The 23975-nt window shown below is 37.0% G+C and overlaps 3 protein-coding genes and 1 long non-coding RNA gene across 4 annotated transcripts in view; 3 read left to right on the top strand and 1 right to left on the bottom strand.

Moving 5' to 3' along the window:
- LOC136975169 (uncharacterized) overlaps positions 1-4071 on the bottom strand; it is a 37182-nt gene extending 33111 nt beyond the window's left edge. Inside the window, exon 1 of the long non-coding RNA XR_010880757.1 lies at positions 3967-4071. This is a non-coding gene — a long non-coding RNA (uncharacterized lncRNA). The remainder of the gene's footprint in view (positions 1-3966) is intronic.
- A 3980-nt stretch (positions 4072-8051) lies between these two features.
- Positions 8052-9582, top strand: LOC136974971 (uncharacterized). The gene is made up of 3 exons (XM_067269969.1): positions 8052-8098; positions 8966-9205; positions 9351-9582. The coding sequence occupies exons 1-3, from the start codon at positions 8052-8054 to the stop codon at positions 9580-9582; spliced, it is 519 nt and encodes a 172-aa protein (XP_067126070.1).
- Positions 9583-12418: 2836 nt separating this feature from the next.
- On the top strand, positions 12419-15103 carry LOC136974960 (general transcription factor II-I repeat domain-containing protein 2-like). Its single transcript, XM_067269959.1, has 2 exons — positions 12419-13672; positions 13819-15103. The coding sequence occupies exon 2, from the start codon at positions 13868-13870 to the stop codon at positions 15101-15103; it is 1236 nt and encodes a 411-aa protein (XP_067126060.1). The 5' UTR covers positions 12419-13672; positions 13819-13867.
- A 95-nt stretch (positions 15104-15198) lies between these two features.
- Positions 15199-15654, top strand: LOC136974949 (general transcription factor II-I repeat domain-containing protein 2B-like). The gene has a single exon (XM_067269949.1). The coding sequence runs from the start codon at positions 15199-15201 to the stop codon at positions 15652-15654; it is 456 nt and encodes a 151-aa protein (XP_067126050.1).
- The last annotated feature ends 8321 nt before the right edge of the window (positions 15655-23975 follow it).

Raw genomic sequence — 23975 nt, 5'->3', positions numbered from 1 at the left:
CCGTTCAGAGGCGATGCAATTGCTCAGTATGTGCTTAACACTTACATTACAGTTGCAATACTGACATACAGGCTGGTCATCACCCTTCAAAAGGTATTGATGAGTCAGTCGAGTATGTCCAATTCTCAAACGAGTAAGAATGACCTCAGATCTCCTGTCATAAGGTTTCTTCTGTGTCCAATTTTCTATCACAGGTTTGATCTCGTGTAGTTTATTGTGGACTTGTGCGTTCCACACATTTTGCCATCTCTCCTCTAGTCGTTTTTTAACAACTAGCTTCAAGTCACCTCCTTCAATATGCATTGTATGCTGAGAAGGACTTGCTGACTTTGCAGCTGCGTCAGCTTCTTCATTCCCTCTTATACCTACATGGCCTGGGACCCAACAAAATTTTATAGAGAAATTCCTCGCAAAAAGATGGCAAATCAGCTTACGAATTTTAATCACTATGGAGTGAAAACTAGGTTCATACGAGATCAAAGCCTGAAGTGCACTAACTGAGTCAGTGTAAATCACGCAGCAACGATGACCTTTCCTATTTATATACTTTAGGGCTAAATAAATAGCCTGCAACTCCGCAGTAAAAATGGAAGAATTCGGTGGTATTTGTTCTGCCACGATTTCATCCTGGCAAACAAAGGCTAAGCCAACATAGTCATCCGATTTAGATCCATCGGTGTATATAGGAATTAAATTCCTGTCACGATGTTGAATTTCTGCGAAGTGCTGTCTATAAACGTAGTCTGGAGTGGTTTCTTTTAAAAACTGCTTTAAGCTTAAATCAACGTTTATCACAGGAATTGACCAAGGTGATATATTATCGACCTCGACCTGCGAAATGTTGCTTGTGTCCAGGTCAATCGTGCTGCTTACATTCTCCATTCTTATGTCAAATGTAGGGACACTACTTGGGCGAGCTGCAAATAATCTCCTCAGCTGACTATCTGAACAATCAGCTAAAAGTTTATTTTGAGATCTCTGTTTAATGTAATAAAAAAGAGACAACTGTTCTCTCCTAAGAGATAGTGGAGGCTCATGAGCATCCACATACAAACTTTGTACAGGAGAAGTTCGAAACGCACCAGTGCACAAACGCAATGCTTGATGGTGGATTGGATCCAGCATCCGAAGAGTAGATTCACGTGTAGAGCCATACACAACGCATCCATAGTCCAGCTTAGAGCGAACAAGAGCCCTATAAATCCTGAGCATAGAACATTTGTCTGCTCCCCAGGATGAGCAGCACAGTACCTTTAAAAGGTTCAGAGATTTTAAACATCTACTCTTCAAATTGCGCAAGTGTGATAAAAACGTCAGTTTTTGGTCAAACACAACACCCAAAAACTTTGCCTCATTGACTATTGGGATTTTAACCCCATTTAGGTGAATTTCCGGGTCCAGGTGCAAACCACGCCTTCGGCAAAAGTGGATACAGGAGGTCTTCTCTGCATTAAAAGTAAAACCATTGATCTTGGACCAATTGTCTATGCGGTTTAGCGAGGTTTGCAGCTGTCTCTCGATGAAACCCATGTTACTAGACTGGCAGGAGATCTGAAAGTCATCCACATACAGAGTGTGTTTCACACTGGGAGGAAGACACTTAGCTATGCTGTTAATTTTTACTAGGAACAGAGTCACACTCAAAATACAACCTTGAGGAACACCTTCTTCTTGTGTGAAAGGCCTAGAAAAAGTGTTGCCCATCCTGACTTGGAATCTACGATTCTGCAGGAAGTTTTTTATAAAAATTGGCAAATTACCCCGCAATCCGAATTTGTGCAGATCACGGAGTATACCGTATCGCCAGCAGCGATCGTAGGCCTTCTCTATATCAAAAAACACAGACACTAAGTGCTGCCGTCTAACAAACGCTTCGCGTATAGATGTTTCAAGAATTACTAAATTGTCTGTGGTACTTCTGTTCCTACGGAATCCACTCTGATGTGGTGAAAAGTAGTTCTTTTCCTCTAAGAGGAACATCAGGCGTCTGTTTACCATTCTCTCGAAAAGTTTGCAGAGACAACTAGTCAGAGAAATTGGTCTATAATTAGAGGGATTCTTGTGGTCTTTACCTGGCTTGGGTATGGGAATGATGATAGATAGCCTCCAAGAGTCTGGAAAAGTATGTTCTGTCCATATTCTGTTAAACAGATTCAGAAGATTACTGAGGGAATTGTCTGATAGATTTTTAATCATGCTGTAGTGGATTTTATCCGGGCCTACAGCAGTATTCCCCGAGCGAGAGATTGCTGTACATAGTTCTATTCTGCTGAATGGCACATTATATTCCTCATTAGATGGAGAGTGGAAGTTTAGATATTGTTTTTCAGATTGCACTTTGTAAGCCTGAAAATCCTTTGTATACATACTATTGCTGGATGAGGACGAAAATGTTTCACCCAAACAATCAGCAATACCTTTTATGTCACTGATTATTGTGCCATTATTTTCCAGCATGGACAGAGAGTGAGAAGCATATTTTCCATTAATTTTATGGATTTTATCCCAGACCGCTTTTGAGCTGGTGGAAGATGTTATGCTAGATACATACTTCCTCCATGAATCCCTTTGGCTTTGCCTCCTTATTTTTCTGGCATTTGCCTTTGCTTTTTTAAAAGCTATCAAATTCTCAGCAGTGGGGTATCTTCTGAAGATCCCCCATGCTTTCTTTTGTTTTTTAAATGCTACCTCACAATTTTGATCCCACCATGGTTTCGGATGTTTTGGATATCTGGTTGACGTTTTCCCCATTGTTTTTTCGGCTGCCTGAATAATACTCTATGTGACAACTTCTACTGCATCATTGATATCGGCAGTATTGACCATTTCCTCAGTGATGTTAGCCAAAGAGGAAAATGTAGGCCAATCTGCCGTTTCAAATTTCCAACGTGGTGGACGGGCTGTTTCACAGCTTTCTCTGCCTCGATATTTTAAAAATATTGGGAAGTGGTCACTAGAGAGTGGATTAGATCCAACTCCCCATGTAAATGCTGAAAACAAGTTTGGGCTAGCTAATGATAAATCAATGGCAGTAAATGTTCTTGTTGGGGCATGAAAGTATGTCACTTCTCCGGTATTAAATATATACAGTTGGTGATTGCCTATAAATCTCTCAATGGCCCTGCCACGACGATTGATGTCGGGACTGCCCCACATTGGATTGTGACCATTGAAATCACCAAGTAGAAAGAATGGAGTTGGCAGCTGTTCAACCAAGGCATCCAATTCATCTTCATTGACTCTGACATCTGGTGGCAAGTATATGGAACAAACTGTGACAGTAACGCCAATTGAAATTCTGACTGCCACAGCTTGCAGCTCTGTTGTTATTTGTACCGGTAAAGACGGGATGCGGTTTGAAACCAGTACAGCCACACCTCCACTGGCGCGGGTGTGGCTGTCGTCATCTTTACGGTAAAGATCGAATCCTTTTAAAGAAATTCTTTCTCCAGGTTTTAGATGTGTTTCCTGGAGTGCCACGCAGAGAGATGAGGTAGAGTATGTCAGGTGTTTAACGTCAGAAAAGTTGTTGCGGAAACCACGACAGTTCCATTGGATTATTTTATAATCCATTATGTGGTTGAGGCAGCATTCTTTGTAAAAGTATCTCTCTTTAGTTTTACAGCCGATTTGCCTTTTGGAGGCGAGTTTGGTGGTGTAACCACCTTATTCGTCTCCTCATCTGAGAAGTCAGAGAGCTCACTCATATACTGAGTCTCTGATCTTTTAGATTTAGAGAGGGCTGATTTTAATTTTTGTTTGTTCAGTGGGTTCTTATTAGCTTTTTCAGAACCCACATTTCTGGTTACTATTCCTGCTTTAGGTAGGGGTGTTTTTTTCTTTATATTCTCCTTTACTTCTGTATCTGTAGATTGAGTAAACAAGCATCTAGCATAGCGAGTGAAAGATTCATTTGGTGAAACGGAAATTTCTGTCTGAACCGCACGTCTTTGTGGACTTCAAAACAGAAGCAAATGTCTTTTGTTTTAATGATGCACTTTGAGTGACCATGCGCCGCGCCTCTGGGTAAGGTATGTTGTTAACTGTTTTTAGGCGTTGAATTTCTTTTTCTCTTTGCCATGCAGAGCATTTCCGAGAATAGGCTGGATGGGCATCCTGGCAGTTCACACAGTGTGGAGTACTTTTACATTCAGTACTGTTGTGGCCTTCAGTTCCACACTGTGCACATAAGCTTTTGCCTCGGCAGGAGGTCTGGGAATGTCCAAATCGCTGGCATTTGAAACAACGCAGCGGATTTGGAACGTATGGTCGAACTGGGCATCGAAGATATCCCGCAGTAACGAATGATGGCAATGTTGGCTTTCCGAAAGTGAGAATCAGATGTTTAATCTGTATCAGCTTGCCATCACGACAAATGGAGATGCGTCGAACGGCAGTGACACCTTGATCTGCAAGACCGATCTGGATGTCTGCTTCATCTTCAGACATCAGATCGACCTCAGATATCACACCACGTGATGAGTTCAAACTTGTGTGTGGTGTGATGGTGACTGTTATGTCTCCTAGAGATGTCATTTTCAACAGCTTTGCTGACTGTTGAGAGGAGGCTGCTTCTATCAGTAGGTCCCCTGACCTCAATTTTTGTATTTTCTTTAAATGTCCAATAGTTGATTGAAAGAACTTTTAAATTAGGAAAGGGGAACATTTAGACATGGGTTTTTCAGTAGTACTATGTACTATGAGATAAATTGGTTGGTTGGAGGAACTGACCTCCTTTGGTGTTGATGTGTCAGTGCTTGTAGTTCTTGTACTTTTCGGTTTTAATGAATCCATGTTTGAAAAATAACTATTCAGCTCCTAGTGACCCCACCCACCATGGGTCCAACAAGGGGATGCCGTCACATGGGAGACTCCCATAAACTGTCACACCAGGGTTTCCCAGGAGCTATACCCTCACAATGCAGTCAGAAAGAGCAAATCTTGTCTGACGTGTTTGCCCGGTCTGCATCGATCGGTTGACTCCAAGCCGAGGTCAACAATAACTCAACGACCAGCCGATTGACTCAAACGGAGCCTGATTTGAGCCTCCCATTTATCCGAAGCAAGGGCCAAAGCAGTGTGTTGGGGACGTTATGTTGCCCCTCAACTACCAGGATCCCCTTTTCCGGCATACGGGTCACCACGCACGGCAAACACGTGGGTGGGCGTTCAGATCCCAGGAATGGTAAAGAAGAGATACTAAACCATCTCTGGGAGGTCCCCTCACCACGGACAGGAACCCACATCGAGGGGAAAAAAAGAAATAGCAAATGACAGAATCAAAGTTGTCGAAAATTGAAATAATAGAACGTTGTTGATATAACAATGGGGTGGATGAAATGAATTTTTTCAGTGAAAGGAATAAACAGTTATTCGTTAGTCAATCGTTGAAACTTGAGATAATTGACACTGTAATAAAGCACTTATCAATTTGTTTACATTAAAAATCAGTGTGATTCCCACCCTTCTGTAAAAGTAATAAGCATTTACTATTGTGACCTTGACTTCCAACCCTGCTTTTCTCCAATTACAAAGGAATTGGAGAGAAGCGGATTTCACTGCCTGTCATCAGTGTCAGGCAGTGTAATCTGCTTCTCTCCAACATGAGATAATCTGAAAGGAATTGAAACTAGATATGTTTATAATTTGCATTTTTTAAATCAAATTAAAGTAACATAAACATAAGAAACGTTAAAAGAGAGAAAAGTTACATAAACAATATAATCGTATTTTCTGATGGCAGTAATGCCAGATTTTTATTTTTAAAAAAATGTGATTATATTAAAAACGCTGTGATTACGATTTTTAAGCTTAGTGCTCAACATAATCCCTTTTGAATTCCTATCACCCCCCAATAAATCATACAACAGCGCAGTCCATTTTAAACCAATGGGAGCACAAGTAAAAATAATTGACAGGTCAAATCACATGACTTACTTTACGTGACATGACGTCCACGTTGGTGAAAACCATTTTGCACTGTACATCCTCGTCTCTTGCCTGTACACAAATAAAATTTTTGCAATTTTATGTTAAACAGAACCTTTTAAAAGGGTAGTGATAAAAAGATTTGAAAAGTATCAAGATCCTCAACATCTTTAATTCTGTTATCCCTTCTAGCAAAGTCCTGTGCTATGCCTATCAACTTTAGGCATACCACTGCCAACATCTGACCTTTGGTCCATGCCACTAACCGAGTTACATCAGCTAATGCCTCAAAAAATTCTGTAATCTGGGGGCCCTTCGGGTCTCCACTATAAGTAGGAAACAACGGCAGCAGCCTGCCTAAACCACCTATAGTAATAGGGTTGCCTGTTACTGCTACTCAAGGAATTTCTTCCCTATATCTATCCATTATTTTAATCTATATTAACTTAATTTTAACTTATATTATTATATTATCGATCAATTCAAGAACAACGTTGATCGTCACAGAATTTGAGTTAGATTCTCTAGACTCAATTCCAACCTTTTGACCTTTCCAAAATTTCTGCTATACCATTTGTGATGTCTATAGGTAAACGATGACACGATATGTGAGGTTTTTTCAGAGGTATTTTATTCGAGAATCCCACTGAGGACACCATATGTGAAATCGCAACCATGGATGGATGATATTGTCGCTATTGTTCCACCGCTTAATCGGAAAACTCATTGTTAATCGACAAGCTCTTGTTCGTCATAATCGATGGCTTCTATTGATTATTAGTAAACAAGGGTCTATAAGGATCCCCTGTGAGTTGTTTTCCTGACACCAGGTAATCAGTTTTGCGAACATGGATTACCACGTGTAATTAATCATCTCGCGGAATAACGAGTGGGAGGGATTGCGAGTAAGTTAGAAGGTGGAAAAAACTGGTGGCTGAGTCAAGCAATACTCCATCTTAACAATAACAATAAAAAGTTTAATGAAAGTGATTAAATAAATGAATTACAAATTGAACGATCTTAAATCTAAACCTAACACGCGAAAAAAAAACTTATAAAATAATCCCGTAGTACATAATACCTTATCAAATTAGCAGATTCAATGTCTTTAGATGTCTTCTATTTAAAGTTTGTATCTTTCTTCTATAGGCACAGATATATAAATCTTTACTCGTCTACTTAGATTAGGCAAACATATGCAGGCCCTTTGTTCTCTTCTCCTCACAAGGAAGCTTTAAGGTAGACTCAAACTAATGTATAAGATATATGGAGAACGCCTAGCTTGTCTTCTACTGTGACAAAGCCTTCAGTGAACTCCAATTTGCTAAATTCGCTAATATTCTTAGAGTTTATCCAATCAAATCATTACAAAATTACATCATAAATGTGGTAAAACAAAAGGTTAAACTGTAAATGACTCAATGATTAAAACATCAATAAAAATGTTAAAATAGGAAATAAACTTCCTTTTTAGTGGAAAGGGAGATGAAAAGTCTCTTTCTTTAACTATATAATTTTAAGGGTTTAGGGTCCATTATTAAGTAAACTAAATATAACAATCAAATTAATCTATCCTTTAACATACAAATGTATAATAAGAAATGCTTACTGGAACTAAATCCGAAATTAAATGTATTTCACGCCTTTAATGTGTCCAGCATACTGTTAAATTTTCATAAAAACGTTTTCGATCACTTTTAGAGATCTTCATCAGTTACAGATCTGTAACTGATCTGTAACTGTTAGCTAACTGATCAGTTACAGATCTGTAACTGATGAAAATCTCTAAAAGTGATCGAAAACGTTTTTATGAAAATTTAACAGTATGCTGGACACATTAAAGGCGTGAAATAGATTTAATTAACATACAAATGTTTCCAATTTTAGACCTTTCTAACCGTAAAACAAAGGATTGACATGACATCAAAAGGGGGGAAAATGAGTTTATTCGACATCTGTTTTCAGTGTATTGTTGCCTGAACTTCCCTCTAAATTTAACATAATTTACAACTAAAATAAATGAATTTAAAAATAATATATTTAACTTAAAATTTTAAATAATTAGAAGGTTAAAAAGGGGGGGGGGTGATTTTCAATAGTCTGAAATTATTAATTTTACCTTAATGTCAAACAAAGTCGATTGTGAGCTGATATTGCATCAAGCCATCAGGTATTCTGTTTGGTAATGTCAGGCTCAATTAATTGCAATAACTTCGCGAATGTCTCAATGGGCATTCAGAAAAATCTATATTTAGATAAAATCTATTTCATGTATTCACTATACAGTATTACTATCCAAATTAAATATTAATGTCAAATAGATGTACTGTACTTACTGCATGAAGTGTTCGGGATCGTGTTATCTTAATTCGGGTATCAAAGTATTCGAAATTCCTAATTTAGAATAACATCAAAATATTTTTCGTACCAGCTAACTGAAAGCCAGATTGAGCATCTTTTGCACAAAATTTCCCCCGGAATTCAGAAGCAAAAGACAAAGTTTGGGGAGCCAATATCTCCTGCTGAGAGACTCACTGTTACACTCCGGTTTCTAGCAACAGGAATTGTTTAGAGATTTATCATAGGAAATCAGAATTGGTGCAAAAACGATATCCTACATACTCATGGAAACATGTGCAGCTTTGTATGAGACCTTAAAATATACATTTCAAGTGCCAACATCAAAGAAATATTGGATGGCTATTTCCAAGCACTTTCAAGATTGATGGAATGTACCCCATTGTTTCAGAGCAATTAATGGAAAGCACATTGTGATGAGGAAGCCCATCAATAGTGGTTCTCATTACCGTAATTAGAAAGGAACAGAATCCATTGTTCTTTGTGCAGCTGTGGATGCTAATTACAATTTTTGGTAAGTTGATGTGCAGAAAGTAAGAAACAAGTCTATTCTGGACTTCCAATGACTTGTTAACAATAATATGTATATCAAAATAGAAAACAAGTGATAATTAGTAGATTTTTAATTAATTTAATTATACCAAGAGCTAAAAGCATTTTCTTTATTTTGATTTTCTAGATATGTTGATGTTGGCACACAACATAGGATCAGCGATCAAGGTGTGTGGAACAAATACAACTTGAAAGAGCTTATAGATGTAAATGCTCTTGACATACCTCCAGCTCATCCACTTCCAGGTCAAAACATATTCACTCCATACGTCTTCTTTGCCTATGACGCTTTTGGCTTGAAACTGTGTATACTCAAACCTTATGGTGGATATGACTTGACTCTGGAAGAACAAATATGCAATTACAGGTAAGAATTCAGTGGCTAATGCAGATGTATCTTGCAACATTATACCAGTAGGAAAAGGGTTGATGGTATAATAAAAAAAAACCTGTGATCTTGGAAAATTGATAGACCAATAGTTGAGTTAAAAATATCTTTTAATTGTTTTTAGAATTTCACGTGGCTGCCAAGTAGTGGAGAAAGCTTTTGGAATTTTTGCAAACATTCTTCAGGTGTTTCTGGATCCCATACTGTTGCAGCCAGACAAAGCGCACACATTAGTACTTGCTGGTTGTGAGCTTCACAACTTTTTAAGGAGCCATGAAAGCACAGAATCATGGCCAGTCAATTATGTGGACAGAGATGTGGAAACTTATCACTGTGCCCTTTGCATGCAGGAATGAGATTCCTGTACAGCCCAGGACAGATATACATCTTTCACAAGTGGTGACCACCTACACCAACCTTTACAGCTCAGAGGCAAAAGTTGTGTGAGACAACTTCAAAGCATTCTTCATGTCCGATGTTGGTGCAGTTTACTGGCAAAATCGTTTTGTGTACATAATGTTTATGTACGATTGAGAAAATTAGAAATAATATATTAAAACAAACATTTATTAAACATAATATAATAAACCTAACATTTATTGCTTTAACAATTGGTCCTTAATTGTTTGTAATATTTGAACAAAATGCCCTGTATTTCATATTTTGCTTCTTCCCACAAGTCTTCATCAATGTTCATTAAGCTGAGAGTGACGTGGTTACTGAAATTTTGTTCAACACATGCTGGGGGATTGATGGGCTTGTTTGCCAGTTAGTCTACAGCCCTTTTATACAGCTTGTAATTAAGAGAGAGAGATGATACATGCAATGTCTTCTGTTGCTTTCTTTTATTCTCTTGTCTGCCGACTGTAACTCCATCATCCGTCGGATGGGGACTAGACCACTGGCTGTTTGATGTCATTGGTGTTACTGAATGACTTCCTGAGTTCATTGAGTCGTGGCTACTTGCTGGGGTATTTGGCTCCAAGCTTTGGATTATGGATTATCATCTCCCGCCATTGAAGCCATCCATCCCATCCATCCGAATCCTCCGATTTGAACTTTAGTCCATTTGACTCTTATATTCTAACAAACTCTCGTTCTTCAAACTTTATCAACAATCTCAGGATTACAAAGGTATTTATCCTACTCGCGATGTTTTGTAAACTCTCTCTCTAGTCAATCGAGACGTGGTTCAATAATTCGATTCGATGATATCAATAATACTTCCAATTATGTTAATTGATGTATTTCATATCAATCCCAAATTAAACAGGTATTTTTATTTAGTTAATTTCACATTATCACAAGACAGGAAGAAAAATTACTATTTCGTAAGTACGAAAAAAGTTGTAATAATAATAAGGTGATTAACTATAAATCATATTGTTCTCTAGACATAAAGAAAAATGTTTTTCTGATGAAATTAAGAAAAATTTTTAATAGAACAACATTACAGAAGCATATAGTAATAGAAACTGCAAATCTCTTTAAAAAATATTTACTCAACGATTATCCGCAACAACTAATACATAGGTGGTACAATTGTTACTACATCAATAGATATAATGTAAAAAAGGAAAAATTAATAACTTATGTATTAAAATTCCATATATTAAAAAATTTTTTGAAAAATATAAAAATTATTCTGTCAACTTAGTAGGTGAATAGAGAAATAGATTGAATAAAGGTATTGGTGAATAAAGGAGTTGTTGGGCATTCAAGGAATCCTTCAGAAGTAGCAGGAGTCGTCTACTGATTGATGTGTACATGTGCAGAAAGTAAATTCAATATCAGCGGGACAGGAAGACAGCTTGAAAAGCGGCTAAAAGAACATGAAGCGGCAATCCGACTAAAAAGAACTGAATCTCCGTGGCATCAACATTGTAGCAATAAAAACTGTATTATAAATAGAAACAACGTTAAGATATTGTATAAAATAGAAAACATTGTAACGAGACGCATCGTTGAACATTATTGCATCAAAGGTTACGCAAATGTTATCAATTTAAATACTGGCGTATCTGTAGATGCATGCTGGGATAGCCTGGTGGAATATAAATGTACTGGTGATGTAAAGGCATAGTGTCTACAGAAGAGGTAAATAATTGTGAAATGCATTTGGATAATAAAGTAAGAAATATTTGGTAATTTTCAAAAAAGTGTCCATCTCTGTTTTTAATTCAATTTGAAATCGGATAAAAAAAAGAGTTGTTTTTAACTCGTTTATTTTTAAGAAATTTACATTTTTTTAAAGATTATTGTTTTTAATATGACAGTTCCATTGGATTATTTTATAATCCATTATGTGTTTCAGGCAGCATTCTTTGTGAAAGTATCCCTCTTTAATTTAACAGAAAATTTTCCTTTTAGAAGTGAGGTTGGTTCTGTCACCTCCATGTTAGTCTCTTCATCAGAGATGTCAGAGAACTCACTCATAAAGTGAGTCTCTGATCTTTTAGATTTAGAGAGGGCGGCTTTTAATTTTTGTTTGTTTAGTGGGTTCTTACTGGCTTTTTAAGAACCCACATTTCTGGTTGTTACTCCTGTTTTAGTTACAGCAGTTTTGGTCTTTGTGTTCTTCTTTTCTGCTGATTGTGTAGATAGGATCAATACATATTGTATGGTGGGTAAGAGATTCACTTGGTTTTTTTGTCGTTTAGTCCAAAAAGCAATTAATTAGTACTTTACAATGTTTTCTGCTCCGTTGCACAGATAGATAGATGTTGGTATGTCAGGTGAAAATTCTCTTGACAAGAAACATTCTGCAACTATTACTGGAAGAACACAAACTGGTGGCAGTAACATTATGGTCTTGGAAATGTTTTCTTGGCCTTGTCTGGGCCCAATCATACCTCTGGAAAGCATTTTCAACCAAATTATTGAGTATGTATCCATCCTTCCAAAACAAGTGCACTCTAACACGTTGACTGTCTTCTCTGGAATAGATGGGAACTTCCAACAAAACAATGCAAAATGTCATACTGCCAGAATTCTCTGATAGTTGTTGAAAAAAATTGAAAAAGACTTCCAAGTGCTTCCCTAGCCCCGTAATTCTCCAGACTTGAACCAAATTGAGACCCAGAGTTGACCACTCATACAGCAAATATGATGATTGACATCATCCACCAAGTACCACTCAGTGCAGCTGTCAGACACTATATTCTCCATGGTTTCACCAGGGGTGCACAACCTACGGCCCCTTATCAATGTTTATGCGGCCCGTGGACGGTACAGGCCAAATCCCTTCTTTCCAAGTTTCTAAGTGTAGAACTTTTCCCTTTCACAAAGTCATTAGCACCCAACTGTTTTATAACTTTCCCTGAAGTGAGAAATCGGGAGTTGTTCTATAAATAAGTCTATTTCTAGCTAACACTTTCTGGTTTAAATATCGAATATTTTAAGTCTAATACATAGTATTATAAAGATTTTTTGAAGAATCAAATAGAATAAAATGATGTTAGAACGTCATTTCCGATGTTATCAGGAAGTTTCTATTTTGGCGAAGAAATCTTCAATTTTATGCTTCGGAAAACTTGCTTATTCGTCTAAATAGCGTCAAATAACAAAAATAAGTGAAAATAGCACTGAAAAACTATGAAAATAACAATTTTTTAGCATTTGTTTACATTCTAGATTCTGATTGGTATAGTCGAATTTGAATCAATCTTTTCTAAAAAGACGCTTATTCGTCAATCTAATGTCATTCAAACTAGAAAGAACTAACCAGAGTTCAAAAAGAAATGTACAAAAAACTATAACAACCAATAATTTACAACAATATCTCTCCATAGACTAAGAATAGAAAAAAATTTTTTGCATCAAACTTATTATTATTAAGTTGGACCAAGAAAATTAATACTGTAATTGGAATAGAGTCATTATGACTGAAAGGAAGCCGTTTGCACTAAAATATTTTGGATTTAATAATTATTACAAACCGCGTCACGCCATAAACTTGTCAACAAAGAGGGTTGTAAAATGATTCCGTGTAGCTAGAAAGCTGCGGTTTCTTTTGTTTGAAAGAAAACAGATATATTTAGGTTATTTAAGTAGTAAATTAATTGGAACTTTTTATTTACTTTTATTTTTACATTCTTTTTTTCGTAAATTTAAAATTAAATTATTATTTTTAATTTTTATTTTATTTGAAATTTAACAGTTGTAAACTGTGATATATTTGTGACAAAAAACAAAAAACAGATTGATTCCAGCACCAATTTGAAACGAGATATCGCAATTTTATTATATTTAAAATATTCAGATTTTCCGCTGCACCGCGTTAATCACTTTTGATTCATTTCTGAACACCGGGGTAAAACTGACGGGCCATAAATATAATTTAGATAAGAATGGTAACCACATTTATGATGGATTAGTGTCCTGCACCTGGCATGTTGACGATCTGACTCACAAATTCTGAGAAATAGTGGAGACGACCAGACAGGGGTCGAACGAATTAAGACCTGCCTGGCCATTTGTCACGTGTGCGTAATAGTCTTCTGTCCCCGCCTCTTTAGTCTTTGGTCAGAGTGGATACAGAACAAAGCACGTGGTAGTCTAACTTGCCTTATCTCAAACACGATTCATTGCAGGGCTCAGAATTTTCGGCACAACGAGACATTGTTTTGCAGAGTGAACAGTATGGCGCCGGGCATTAAACGCAAGGTCGATCGCGAGAATAGTCAATTTCAAGAAGCGTGGACTAACAAGTACTGTTTTGTGCAACAGAACAACAGCATTATTTGCCTCTTGTGCAATGGAACAGTAGCAGTGCCAAAAGAATTCAACCTGAAGCGACATCATAAAAGCCAACACAAGGATTTCCTTCTGCAAGGTATGGAACGCAAACGGAAAATCCAATTGTTACGACGATCACTAATCAGCCAACAAAATGTGTTCAAGAAACAATCTGGAGAATTGGATGCAGCTGTTGAAGCCAGCCTAGAAATATCTGCTTTAATAGCCAAGAATGGGAAACCTTTCACAGATGGCAATATGATAAAAAAATGTCTTATCATTGCAAGTGAGAAGATGTGTCCTGAGAAGACAAAGTGTTTTCAAACAATCAGTCTTAACCGCATGACGATACAACGGAGAATCTCGGAAATTGCATCAGACATTTCTGGCCAACTTAATATTTTAGTTGCAAACTGTGCTTATTTTTCTTTGGCTGTGGATGAATCCACTGACATATCATCAACAGCACAAGTGATTGTGTTTATTAGAAGTGTTTCACTAGATTTTATTGTGAATGAAGAATTTCTTGGCATGGCATCACTTTCCGGACATACAACTGGTGCTGACTTACTTACTGGTTTATTGAGCGTTTGCAACAAATCAGCACTGGACTTTGACAAGCTATCCAGCATTGCCACTGATGGAGAACCATCTATGGTTGGATGTGAGAATGGCATGGTCACCTTGCTGAAAAACCACCTTGGGGACAGGCAAAAGGAGTTAGTTCAGAATCATTGCATAATTCACCAACAGCAACTTTGTGCAAAGAAGCTGGGATTTGAACGTCTGCTGAAAGATGTCTATGATACTGTGAACTTAATCCGCCGTCATGGACTCAACCATCGACTCTTCAAATCATTTCTTGAAGAAATAGATGCTGATTATGCTGACCTGCCCACGTATACTGAAGTTCGTTGGCTGAGCAAGGCAACAGTCCTCAAGAGATTTGTGGAGCTATTGGGGCCTATTATCACTTTCCTCAAAGAACGGGGGAACACTACAAGGAATTTGGAGGGACAAAGATGGCAGTGTGATTTAGCTTTTTTTGCTGACATTACTGCTTATCTAAATGACCTTAATTTGGAGATTGCAGAGAAAGATGCAACTTGTTTCTCAGTTGCAAAATCAATGCATTTATGACCAAACTATCACTTTTCAAGTCCCACATGCAATCAGAGAACTTTACACACTTTCCACATTGCAAGGCCATGAAAGAGAAATACCCACATATGAAGATGGATTACTCTGACCAAGTTAACACCCTCCTTACATCATTCAATGAGAGGTTTGGTGAATTCCAGAAATACAAGATCTATCTGCAACTTTTTTCAACTCCATTTGATGTGAAAGTGGAAGACGCCCCTCCAGATATCCAACTTGAGTTGATAGACATCCAGTGCAGCGATGAATTGAAATCACAGTTCAAAAATTCTAATCTCCTCACATTCTACAAAGAACTGCCAGATACATCATTTCCAAAACTGAAAGACAATGCTCGATTTTGTGCAAGCATGTTTGGCAGTACCTATGTATGCGAACAAACGTTTTCGCTTATGAATTTAAACAAGTGCAAAACACGGAACAGGTTAACCAACGAGAATTTGGAAAATCTGCTGGTTGTTTCAACATCTGCCATTACACCAGAAATCAAGAAGATTGCTGCCAGCATTCAATCTCAGAAATCGCATTAATCGCTTGGAGGTCCGGCCCCCAGTCAGTAAACTTAATCCTAATTTGGCCCTTCTTCACAAAAAGTTGCGCATCCCTGGTTTCACATACCTGTGGCAATCTTCCAGCAACTTACTGAAATCACCCACATTGTCCATACTCCAAAAAGTTATTCCAGATATTAGCTGGTGGTCATAACCAAGTGTCTCAACTGTGTATAATAAGACAATTTAATTTTGACATTTTGAGTTTCTGACAGTAGTGATCAATTTCCTGTTTCACAGAACTGATAATTTCACATTTGTCACTACTGATTGCACGGAATAACATCTTTCATAAATTTATTCAACTGATGTAAAATTTCAAATAATGAATATTCAGTCAAATAGCATTGTACTTTTCCAAATTAATTTAGAAAATTTTCCATTAAGTTTGTATTTAGAATTACTTAGAACTTTGTCTTCATGTATAAATAAACAAATGTGTAAAATAATAACAATTTATTAGTTGTTTAATTTAAATTGTAAGCACTTTTAAGCAAAATAATTATTCTATATTATCAAACTTAAAAAAAATTATCTATACTACAAATAAAAATATTCATGTCTTACTTGAAATTTATATAAAATTTTCTACAAGGGTCACCCAGGAAGTAACAACTTATTGCACATTCCTGCTGCACAGATTGATATCAGGCTTCTATATAAGGTCAAATAGTTTCCTCGACATCTTTTCTGTGTTGTGTGAGTACTTGTTGAAACAAGTTGTTATTGTGCATTCTGTGATTGTTAACAATGAACTGTAATATAAAGTCCCACCAACTGTGAGGTCAGAGGTGTTATTCATTTTTAAATACTCAAAAGTTGAAACCTACAGAAATTTACTGTTAACTAAAGGAAGTATATGGTGATACAGTAATGAACAAAAAAAATGTGAGAAAGTGATGTGAAATGTTCGACAATGAACAAACAAATGTGCATGACGAAACTTGATCCAGACATCCATCACTCATCACACGATTTAAAGAATCAAGTGAAGAACAAAATCGTGCAAGACGAAGATGTAACCCTGGACAAGTTACACATTTCTTTCACAAACATTTCTCATTCTTTGCTCGATGAAACTGTGTCCAAACATCTGGCTATAGCAGAATTTGTACACGATGGGTTACTCAGTAAATGAGTGACAAGCAGAATGAATGCAACACTGACTTTTTTGATGCAATATCATGCAGATAGAAATGCCATTCTTAATCAAATTGTTACTGGTGATGAGACATAAGTGCCTCACTTCACCCCAGAGACCAAGCACCAATTACTCGAGTGGCATAATCCTTCATCACACAAAAAACTATGAAAATTCAAATAAACTCTGTCAGCACAAGAACTCATGGTGACAGTTTTTGGATCATAAAAATGTTCTCTTGGTGGATTTCATGCTAAAGGAACTATGATCAATGCAGATCAATATTGTGACACTGTAAGAAAACTTGCAGACATCAAGTTGCCAAGTTGCCAGACATTGGTTTACATGCTCTGAATTTCGATAAGTTTTTCCAAAGATTTATCTAGTATTTTGTGTGCTATCATTTATCATTGGAATCGTCTTGAAGCCTGCTTTTGATTGATGTCACCCAATTCCAGATCCGACTTTTCCATCTTGTGCTAAGTTAGTTAGTTAGTTAGGAGTAGATTCTCATGCAGAGCCATAAACAACACATCTATAATCCAGCTTAGAGCAAACAAGGGCTCTATATAATCCTGAGCATCGAATATTTGTCTGCTCCCCAGGATGACCAGCCTAATACCTTTAAAAGGTTCAGAAATTTTAAACATCTACTCTTCAAATTGCGCAAGTGTGGTAAGAATGTCAGTTTTCGGACAAATAAAACACCCAAAAACTTCGCCTCCTTGACCATTGGGATATTAACCCCATTTAAATGAATTTCAGGGTCCAGGTGCAAACCACGCCTTTGGCAAAAGTGGATGCACGAGGTCTTCCCTGCATTAAAAGCAAAACAATCGATCTTGGACCAATTGTCTATGTGATTTAGGGAGGTATGCAGTTGTCTCTCGATGAAACTCATGTTACTTGACTGACAGAGGATCTGAAAGTCATCCACATACAGAGTGTGTTTCACATTGTGCGGAACACTGTTAGCTATGCTGTTAATTTTAATTAGGAACAGAGTCACACTCAAAATACAACCTTGGGGAACCCCTCCTTCTTGTGTGAAAGGCCTAGATAAAGTGTTGCCCATCCTGACTTGGAATCTTCGATTCTGTAGGAAATTTTTTATAAAAATTGGCAAATTACCCCGCAATCTGAAGTGATGCAGATCATGAAGTATCCCAAATTGCCAGCAGTAATCGTAGGCCTTCTCTATGTAAAAAAAGACAGACACTAAGTGCTGTCGTCTCACAAACACCTCACGTATAGATGCTTCAAGGTTGACTAAATTGTCTGTGGTACTTCTGTTCCTATGGAATCTGCTCTGATGTGATGAAAAGTAATCCTTTTCCTCTAAGAGAAACATCAGACGTCTGTTTACCATTCTCTCAAAGAGTTTACAGAAACAACTCGTCAGAGAGATTGGTCTATAATTAGAGAAATTCTTGCAATCTTTAACTGGTTTGGAAATAGGGATAATAATTGATAGCCTCCAAGAGTCAGGGAAAGTATGTTCTGTCCATATTCTGTTAAACAGATTCAAAAGATTACCAAGGGAATTGTCTGACAGATTTTTAATCATGCTGTAGTGGCCTACAGCAGTATTTCCCGAGTAAGAGATCGCTGTATGTAATTCGATTCTGGTGAATGGCACATTGTATTCTTCATTAGATAAGGAACGAAAGTTTAAATATTGTTTTTCAGTTCGGGCTTTATAAGCTTGAAAATTTCTTGCATACATTGTACTGCTGGATGAAAAGGAAAACGTTTCGCCCACCAAATCAGCAATACCTTGTATATCACTGATTATTGTGCCATTATTTTCCAGCATGGACGGAGAAAGAGAAACATATTTCACATTAATTTTATGGACTTTATCCCAGACTGCTTTTGAGCTAGTGGAAGATGTTATGCTCGAAACATACTTCCTCCAGGAATCCCTTTGGCTTTGTTAACTTATTTTTCTCGCATTTGCTTTTGTTTTTTGAAAAGCAATCAAATTGCTAGCAGTGGGGTATTTTCTGAAAATCCCCCTTGCTTTCTTTTGTTTTTTAAATGCTGCCTCGCAGTTCTGATCCCACCATGGTTTCGGATGCTTTGGATATCTGATTGACGTTTTCCCCATTGTTTTTTCGGCTGCCTGAATAATACTGGAAGTGACAACTTCGACTGCATCATTGATATCAGCAGTATTGACCATTTCCTCAGTGATGTTCGCCAAAGAGGAGAATGTGGGCCAATCTGCCGTTTCGAGTTTCCAGCGTGGTGGTCGGGCTGTTTCACAGCTTTCTCTGTCTCGATATTTCAAAAATATTGGGAAGTGGTCACTGGAAAGTGGATTAGATCCAACCTCCCATGTAAACACTGAAAACAGATTTGGGGTTGCTAATGGTAGATCAATGGCAGTGAATGTTTTTGTTGGGGTGTGGAAGTATGTCACTTCTCCAGTATTAAATAAATATAGTTGGTGATTACCTATGAATCTTTCAATGGCTCTGCCTCTACAATTGATGTTGTGACTGCCCCACATTGGAATATAACCATTGAAATCACCAAATAAAAAAAAAACAAAGTTGGCAGCTGTTCAACCAAGGCATCCAATTCATCCTCATTGACTCTGATATCTGTTGGCAAGTATATAGAACAAACTGTGACAGTTACACCAATTGAAATTCTGACTGCCACAGCTTGCAGCTCTGTTGTTATTTGTACCGGTAAGGACGGGATGCGGTTTGAAACCAGTATAGCCACACCTCCACTGGCACGGGTGTGGCTATCATCATCCTTGCGATAGAGATCAAATCCTTTTAAAGAAATTCTTTGTCCAGGTTTTAAATGAATTTCCTGGAGTGCCACATAAAATGATGGGGTAGATGATGTCAAGTGTTTAATGTCAGAAAAGTTGTTGCAGAAACCACGACAGTTCTATTGAATTATTTTATAATACATTGTGTGTTTGAAGCAGCATTCTTTGCGAAAGTATACCTCTTTAATCTCACCGGGGGTTTTTCTTTTAGAAAGGATGTCGGTTGTATCACCTCCACATTATCCTCTTCATCAGAGATGTCAGAGAACTCATTCACAAACTGAATCTTTTATTTCTTAGATTTAGAAAGGGCTGCTTTCACTCTGTTTGCTTAGTAGATTCTTACTGGCCTTTTTAGAACTCACATTTCTGGTTATTACCCGTTTTAGGTCGGGCTGTTTTTGTTTTCACACTCTGCTTTTCTGCTGTTTGTGTAGATGAGAGTATTAACCATTTTGCATGGCAAGTAAGATATTCTCTCGAGGAAACAGAAATATCTGTTTGAACCCCACATATCTTTGTGTATTTTAACACAGTAGCAAATGTTTTTTGTTTCACTGGTGCACTTTTACCATACAAAGAGCCTCTGGGTATAGTATGTTGTTGATAGTTTTTACGCATTGAATCTCTTTTTCTCTTTGCTATGCAAGGCATTTACGGGAGTAGACAGGATGGGCATTTTTGCAGTTCACACAGCAGGAAGTACCAATACACTCAGTGCTCTGGTGACCTTCTGTTGCACACTGTGCATATACACTTTTCCCCACGGCTCCATGTTTGAGAATGTCCAAACCGCTGGCATTTAAAGCAATACAGCAGATTTTGAATGTATGGGCAAACTGGACAACAAGGATATCCTACTGCAATGGAAAATGGCATTGTCAATTTGTTGAATGTCAATAACAAATGTGCTTTTTAAATTTCAATTTTATAACGACTATATTTTAATTATGATTTCTCTGAGTGACTTAAAGGTGATCAGCCTTGCAATTGGCTTTCTAAAAAAAAACAGGTGAACTAAATAAAAATTTGAAGCGGGAAGAATACTACCAGAATATAAGCTAATGAGCCTCGACATAGAGTCAATGTACCCTTCAATTACTAAAGTCTGAGTAAGTACAGTGTTGAACAACATTTAATAGTCTGTTTTAGTTTGCCTTGGCTATTAGATAACTTACAACACATGTCAGTACACAGTCAAGACCCGTTAAACACCTGCCTCTTTAGTCTTTTCCCATCTTCCTCACATCATGAACATAACACCTTCTCTGCAAATAGAATGTAACACACCTTCATGTTAAAAATACAGTAAAATAATTATAAAAACTGTACCAACTTATAATAACATATCAGCTTTATAATATCACTGAAGAGGGGTTGGGAAATAAACCAACCCGAAATGCATATGAATAAATAAACTAAGTTTACCTAACCATTGCTGTTTGAGCGTCTACCAATATCATTACTTGGCTTACAAAGACGATTCATACAGGATTAATATACACAGCATCCAAACTTACTACGTTAAGAAACATTTAATAGACTTAACTAAATTTGTATTAGAACAAAACTTCTTTGCAGTTAACGGGAAATACTACCGTCAGAAAGACGGAATTTCTATGGGTCCGTTGTAAAACCGAAGCTAGCAGAAATAGTTATGATTAACGTAGATAAAATTCTGTCAACAATTAATGGAATAGTGTTCCTTGCACAGTACGTAGATGATATACTCCTTATATATAATAGTAAAGTAACATTTCCAAAAAAAATAGAAGAAGCTAATAAGATTAACAAATGTATTAGGTTTACCCATGAAATTGAAAAGTTTAACAGACTTAACTACTTAGACCTAACAATTATTAGGGTCAACGATCAAGGTTTTTCATATTTGCAATACTCTAAATGTAGTGCAAGGAAAGTAATAAATTTTAAATCTTATTGCCCAATTAACCAAAAGAAAAACATATACTTAATAGAAATACATAAGATCTTTTCTAGAACGACCAGAGCCAGCATAAGAGAAGACGAAATCAAAGAAATAAATAAGAAATATCTATTGAACGGCTATCCAAAAAGACTCCTTAAGAAGTGGTATAATGCATATTTAGAAACCAGATTTCAAGTAAAAGAAGAAAAACAGCCGATAGATAAGTATGTCTCTTTCCCATACGTTAAAGGTATCTTCGAAAAATATCAAAAAATTTTATGTAATAATCTAATTAAGTTGGCTCCGATCTAAAAAAATAGGTTATTTGGACTTGTGACAAGAACTAATGTGAAAAAAGAATTATTGGAGGAAGATTTAATTTGGTTTGTTTGAGTTTTTTGGCACAAGAGCCATATAGGCTATGCTGCGCAATGCCAAATAGTTAAATAAAATAAAGCTATATATATATATCAAAAAATATTAATATAGCACAAAAACAAACAAGTGCAAATAAACAGAACAAAACAAATATAAGTGTATAATAAATAAATAAATAAATTAGTTAACTCAAATCTCTTTATTAAAATTTATAACTTTCAAAAAGTTCAGTATCTTATCAAGATTTGGCCTCTGGCCCAAAATCTCTTTCAAACTTGCATTTCCGAAATGCTGTCTGCGACTCTGGTCAAAAGCAACACAGTTGCAAAGTATGTGTTTAACACTTAAAGTACAAATGCAATACTGGCATACTGGCTGGTCACCACCCTTCAAAAGGTATTGATGAGTAAGCCGAGTATGTCCAATCCTCAGACGAGTAAGAATGACTTCAGATCTCCTATCATACTGTTTCTTGTGTGTCCAATTTTCTATTATAGGTTTGATCTCGTAAAGTTTATTGTGGACTTGTTCATTCCACACATTTTGCCATCTCTCTGCTAGTCGTTTTTTAGCGATTAGCTTCAAGTCACCTCCTTCAATAAACATTGTATGCTGAGAAAATCTTCCTGACTTTGCAGCTGCATCAGCTTCTTCATTCCCTCTTATACCTACATGGCCTGGGACCCAACAAAACTTTACAAAAATATTACTCACAAAAAGATGGCAAAACAGGTTGTGAATTTTAATCACTATAGAGTGAGAACTACATTCATGTGAGATCAAAGCCTGAAGTGCACTAACTGAGTCAGTATAAATAACACAGCGACGATGACCTTTCCTAATTACATATTTTAAGGCTAGGTAAATAGCCTGCAACTCTGCAGTAAAGATGGAAGAATTTGATGCTATTTGTTCTGCCACGATCTCATACTGGCAGACAAAGGCTGAGCCAACGTAATCAACCGACTTCGATCCATCAGTATAAATAGGAATTAAATTCCTGTCGTGGTGTTGAAATTCTGCAAAGTGCTGCCTGTAGATGTAGTCCGGGGTGGATTCCTTAGGAAACTGCTTTAAGCTAATGTCAACATTTATCACAGGAGTTGACCAAGGTGATATATTATCGACCTCAACCTGTGAAATGTTGCTTGTGTCCAGGTCAATCGTGCTGCTTACATTCTCCATTCTAATGTCAAATGTAGGGACACAACTTGGGCTGATACTCTAGCCTCCGGACTAGAGTATCAGCTACTCAGCTGAAAAGATTATTTTCAGCTGAGTAGCTGATACTCTACAATAAACTGAAAATTTAGCCAAAGATTTCTGTTTAATGTAATAAAACAGAGACAACTGTTCTCTCCTCAGGGATAGTGGAGGCTCATAAGCATCCACGTACAAACTTTGAACAGGAGAAGTTCGAAATGCACCAGTGCACAAACGCAATGCTTGATGGTGAATTGGATCTAGCATCCGAAGAGTAGATTCTCGCGCAGAGCCATACACAACACATCCATAGTCCAGCTTAGAGCGAACGAGGGCTCTATATATCCTGAGCATCAAACATTTGTCTGCTCCCCAGGATGAGCAGCCTAATACCTTTAAAAGGTTCAGAGATTTTAAACATCTACTCTTCAAATTGCGCAAGTGTGATAAGAACGTCAGTTTTTGGTCAAACACAACACCCAAAAACTTTGCCTCATTAACAATTGGGATTTTAACCCCATTTAGGTAAATTTCCGGGTCCAGGTGCAAACCACACCTTCGGCAAAAGTGGATGCACGAGGTCTTCTCTACGTTAAAACTGAAACCATTATTGGAGGAAGATGGTGTGGTTTATAGACTTCCGTGTTCCTGTGAAACTCCTAATTTTTATGTGGGAGAAATGAAAAGGAAACTGCAAGTAAGGTTGTCAGAACACCTGGCCTCGATACGCCTTAAAATTAATACTTCTCAAATATTTTTACATTGTCGGGCTAATAATTGTACTATCGATACTAATAACATTAAAATATTACATTGGGAAAAAAATGTAACTAAACGTAAATTCAAAGAACATTACGCAA

This window comes from Centruroides vittatus, unplaced genomic scaffold, assembly GCF_030686945.1.
Source record: "Centruroides vittatus isolate TY-2023 unplaced genomic scaffold, ASM3068694v2 contig_108, whole genome shotgun sequence".
Classification (NCBI taxonomy): Eukaryota; Metazoa; Arthropoda; class Arachnida; order Scorpiones; family Buthidae; genus Centruroides; species Centruroides vittatus.
Note: the sequence above shows the minus strand (reverse complement) of the source record. Positions and strands in the feature narration are given on the sequence as shown.